Source organism: Poecilia reticulata, linkage group LG1 (assembly GCF_000633615.1).
Source record: "Poecilia reticulata strain Guanapo linkage group LG1, Guppy_female_1.0+MT, whole genome shotgun sequence".
Classification (NCBI taxonomy): Eukaryota; Metazoa; Chordata; class Actinopteri; order Cyprinodontiformes; family Poeciliidae; genus Poecilia; species Poecilia reticulata.
Window position 1 is genome coordinate 12,417,385 of NC_024331.1, and position 3,133 is coordinate 12,420,517.

The 3,133-nt window shown below is 40.9% G+C and overlaps 1 protein-coding gene across 2 annotated transcripts in view; it reads left to right on the forward strand.

Annotated features, from left to right (window-relative positions):
* Positions 1-2,438: 2,438 nt before the first annotated feature.
* Positions 2,439-3,133, forward strand: part of LOC103465346 (Kv channel-interacting protein 2) — a 13,701-nt gene continuing 13,006 nt past the window's right edge. For both annotated transcript variants that reach the window (XM_008410091.2, XM_008410082.2), the window contains exon 1: positions 2,439-2,946. In XM_008410091.2, the coding sequence (XP_008408313.1) occupies positions 2,874-2,946 (73 nt within the window). In that variant the 5' untranslated portion in view covers positions 2,439-2,873. The remainder of the gene's footprint in view (positions 2,947-3,133) is intronic.

Below are 3,133 nucleotides of genomic sequence, written 5' to 3' on the forward strand. Positions count from 1 at the left end.
TGTTTGGAGGAGACAAAGGATGCCATCTCCACCCAGATGAATATTTGATGAGGAGGCTGATATGCTCCAATGAAACATCATGAACACGCAGCGGCGTTAATGTGGAGTCACACGGTATAACACACAGGCTGAGGCTTGGCTCTGTCCGCCAAACGCGTGAACTAACATCCCGACTCTCACGTCAGGGAAGGATTACCTACAAAAACAGCGGAACTCATCTGTTCAACTCACTGGAAATGAGTCAGAAAGACGACAACCTTCAGATATTTACATGCGCTGTATAACACCTCGCTGACAGGAAGTGAGGCCTTTTTCTGTTGCTTCACTTGGGAATCCCATGATTATTTTTCATTTGCTAAATGACAGAGTGACGACAGATGTGTGTGTTTTTTTTAGATAACATACAGATAAAACAATGTAAAAGAGGGGGGGGGGGGAATACATTTTATTTAAAAAAAAAACCCATCCGTGTTGAAAATTATTTATACACCCTTTTCAAATAATCAAATCAAACTCATCGCATAATTGCGATGAGTTTGAACACACACAGCATGTTCATTAAATTAAAGAATTTCTTTGAACATATATCTTTCAGGGGTATGAATACTTTTGAGCTTCCCCGTCCCTGGTTTTGTTCTGCTAGCAGCTGTGAGCTTCACCTCGGTTAGCAGAGCCCCTCTGGTTTAACGCAACCAGTTCCAGCATCCGAGCTCCGACTTCCGAGACAAATTGAACGCAGCATGATTGTAAGCGAAACCAGTGGGAGCTAATGATGGCGGCGCTAACTGCTGCTACCCGTCCAAAACCTCAATGGGTTTCTCTCCTTCCCATTGATTCAAACACCGAGGATACATGCTCACAGAGGGTGTACCACTGAATTGGTGAAACAAATAAAAAAATAAATAAAATAAAACATCAGAAATGCTGATAAATAGTTCATATCTGTAACTCGTACTGCGCTTCTTAGGTGGCAGCCATTAGTGACGCTTTAAAAAAAAAAATCAGTGTTCGTCTGATAAAAGGTTTATATTTAACGGGACACATTTGGTGGTTCTGGGAACAAGGAAGCGGTCGCTGTGTGAGTTTTCCCAGAGATGTGAATCCGATTCATCCTGCTTTCTATGGGGGAGGATTTTCTACTCAAGGTTTTCAGTGAATTTAGCGGCGGACCCTCCCACCCCCACAAAAAAACAAAAAAAACAGGAACATGTTGGTGATTGCAAAAATATAATCAGGTAAATAAATAAGCCAGAGCCGTCCAGAGGCTAATCACATAAGAGGATTAACAAAGGGCCGCTGTTAAACAAAAAGCTGGTCAATTTTCTTTTTCTTTTTTTCAAACAACTCTCAGTATGCAATTCATTGAAAAAGTATTTACACCCCCAATTTTTTTTTCCCTTCATATTTCATCACATTTAAATGACAAGCTAATTGAGTTCATTGGGATTTTGTGCAATTGTAACATGCAATGAAAACCGTACTTGGCTTCCAACATTTTTTACAAGGAAAAATCTAAACCGTGTGGTTGGCATTTGTATTTAACCCCCTCTTACGCTAGTACAGATAAATAAAATCCCATATAAAAGTTATCTATAGAGTCTCTGTCAGAGGCTGGATAACTTGAGGATATTTATAGAAAGAAATAATAAAAAAAATAAAAAATAAAAAAACAATCATCAGAAAAAACTCAAAGGAGAAATCACAACTTGCAGTTTTAAAGTGTCAACACCGAACAGGACCTAATGGAAGGATCTGGAAAGTAGCGACTTGAAACAGAGAGGTTTAAATTGTGGGGCGGTGATTACTGGATCCGGTTTAATCAACAGAATGCACTGCAGCTGAGTCCGGGGATAACAGAGGGGATAAGTGACCAGAGTTATCACTGAGAAACGGAAAGATGACTGAACAATCACAAAAAATGTCAAACTCACGAATGATCTTTTGAAACAAAATGACACGCAAAACCAACGACCCGCGGATCTGGTCATTTGAGAGCATTCAGCTAGACATTAATCAGAGAAGAGAGAGAAGCACATGATAATTAAAGGGTAACTGCATGGATCTACAGCGCAGGTAGAGTCGCGAGAAATGGTCACAAGAAAGCCCATTTAGTTTGTGTAAGGGATTAAATTGTTTGGCCAATAAGCAGAACCCTGTGTGAAAGTGTAATACTCCAAATCATCATCCTCAATGTAATACTTGGTAGTGGCAGCATCAGGATGCGGGGGATGCTGAAAGAAATCGTACTGACTGCAGAGGACCATAGACCAGGGTGGATCCAAAAATATAAATTATTTTGCTTAAAATATACTAATGAATGGCCCAGTTAAAGCTCAGACTCAGGAGTCTAGAAAAGAAAATGCTGGACGCCTGCTTTTTAAAAATGTTAATAATAATAATAATAATAATAATAATAATAATAATAATAATAATAATAAACCACCTATCCTTCTCCTTCCAGCGTTTCGCAGATAAGCGCAGATCTCTCCGCTGCTCTGTGACGCTGTGCGCCTCCCCTCCCTTCCTCTCTCCCAACAAATGTGAGGCGCACCAGCGGGACAGACTCAGCACGGATCCAGTTGTTGTGCGCCAACTATCAGGAAAGTGACACTTGAATCTAAAACCCTCCACAGGATCCATCCGAACCGTGGATGAGAGTCGGAGGAAGAAAACACGTTCCGGTTTGGGGAAAGAAGGGACCGCAGAGACAGTTTTCCTCCCTTGTTGATCTATTTTTATTTATTATTATTATCATTTTTTTTTTTTTTGTTTTTGTTTGAGCAGCGCGCACAGACTGACATGTCAGCGGGAGTAAAGACGTGAATGAAGCGCGGCGCCAGCGCGGCGGTTTGGTGAAAAATAAAGAGAAAAGGATGAAATCCAGGAGTCAGGATCAGAGTCTGTCTGACTCCAGAGAGCTGGACAGATCCTTCGATCCGCTCACAGGTAAGGTTACTCATCATCATCATCATCATCATCATTGACAGCAGCAGCATTGTTTATTTAATGCTGTTTGCTGCCCTGGACTAATAGCCTTTGATTGATTTCCTCTTACTGAATGACGGTAAACATCAGCGCATGTTTCAAAGAGCGGCATCACGCACAGGAATTAACTTTCAATCAGTTTTACCAG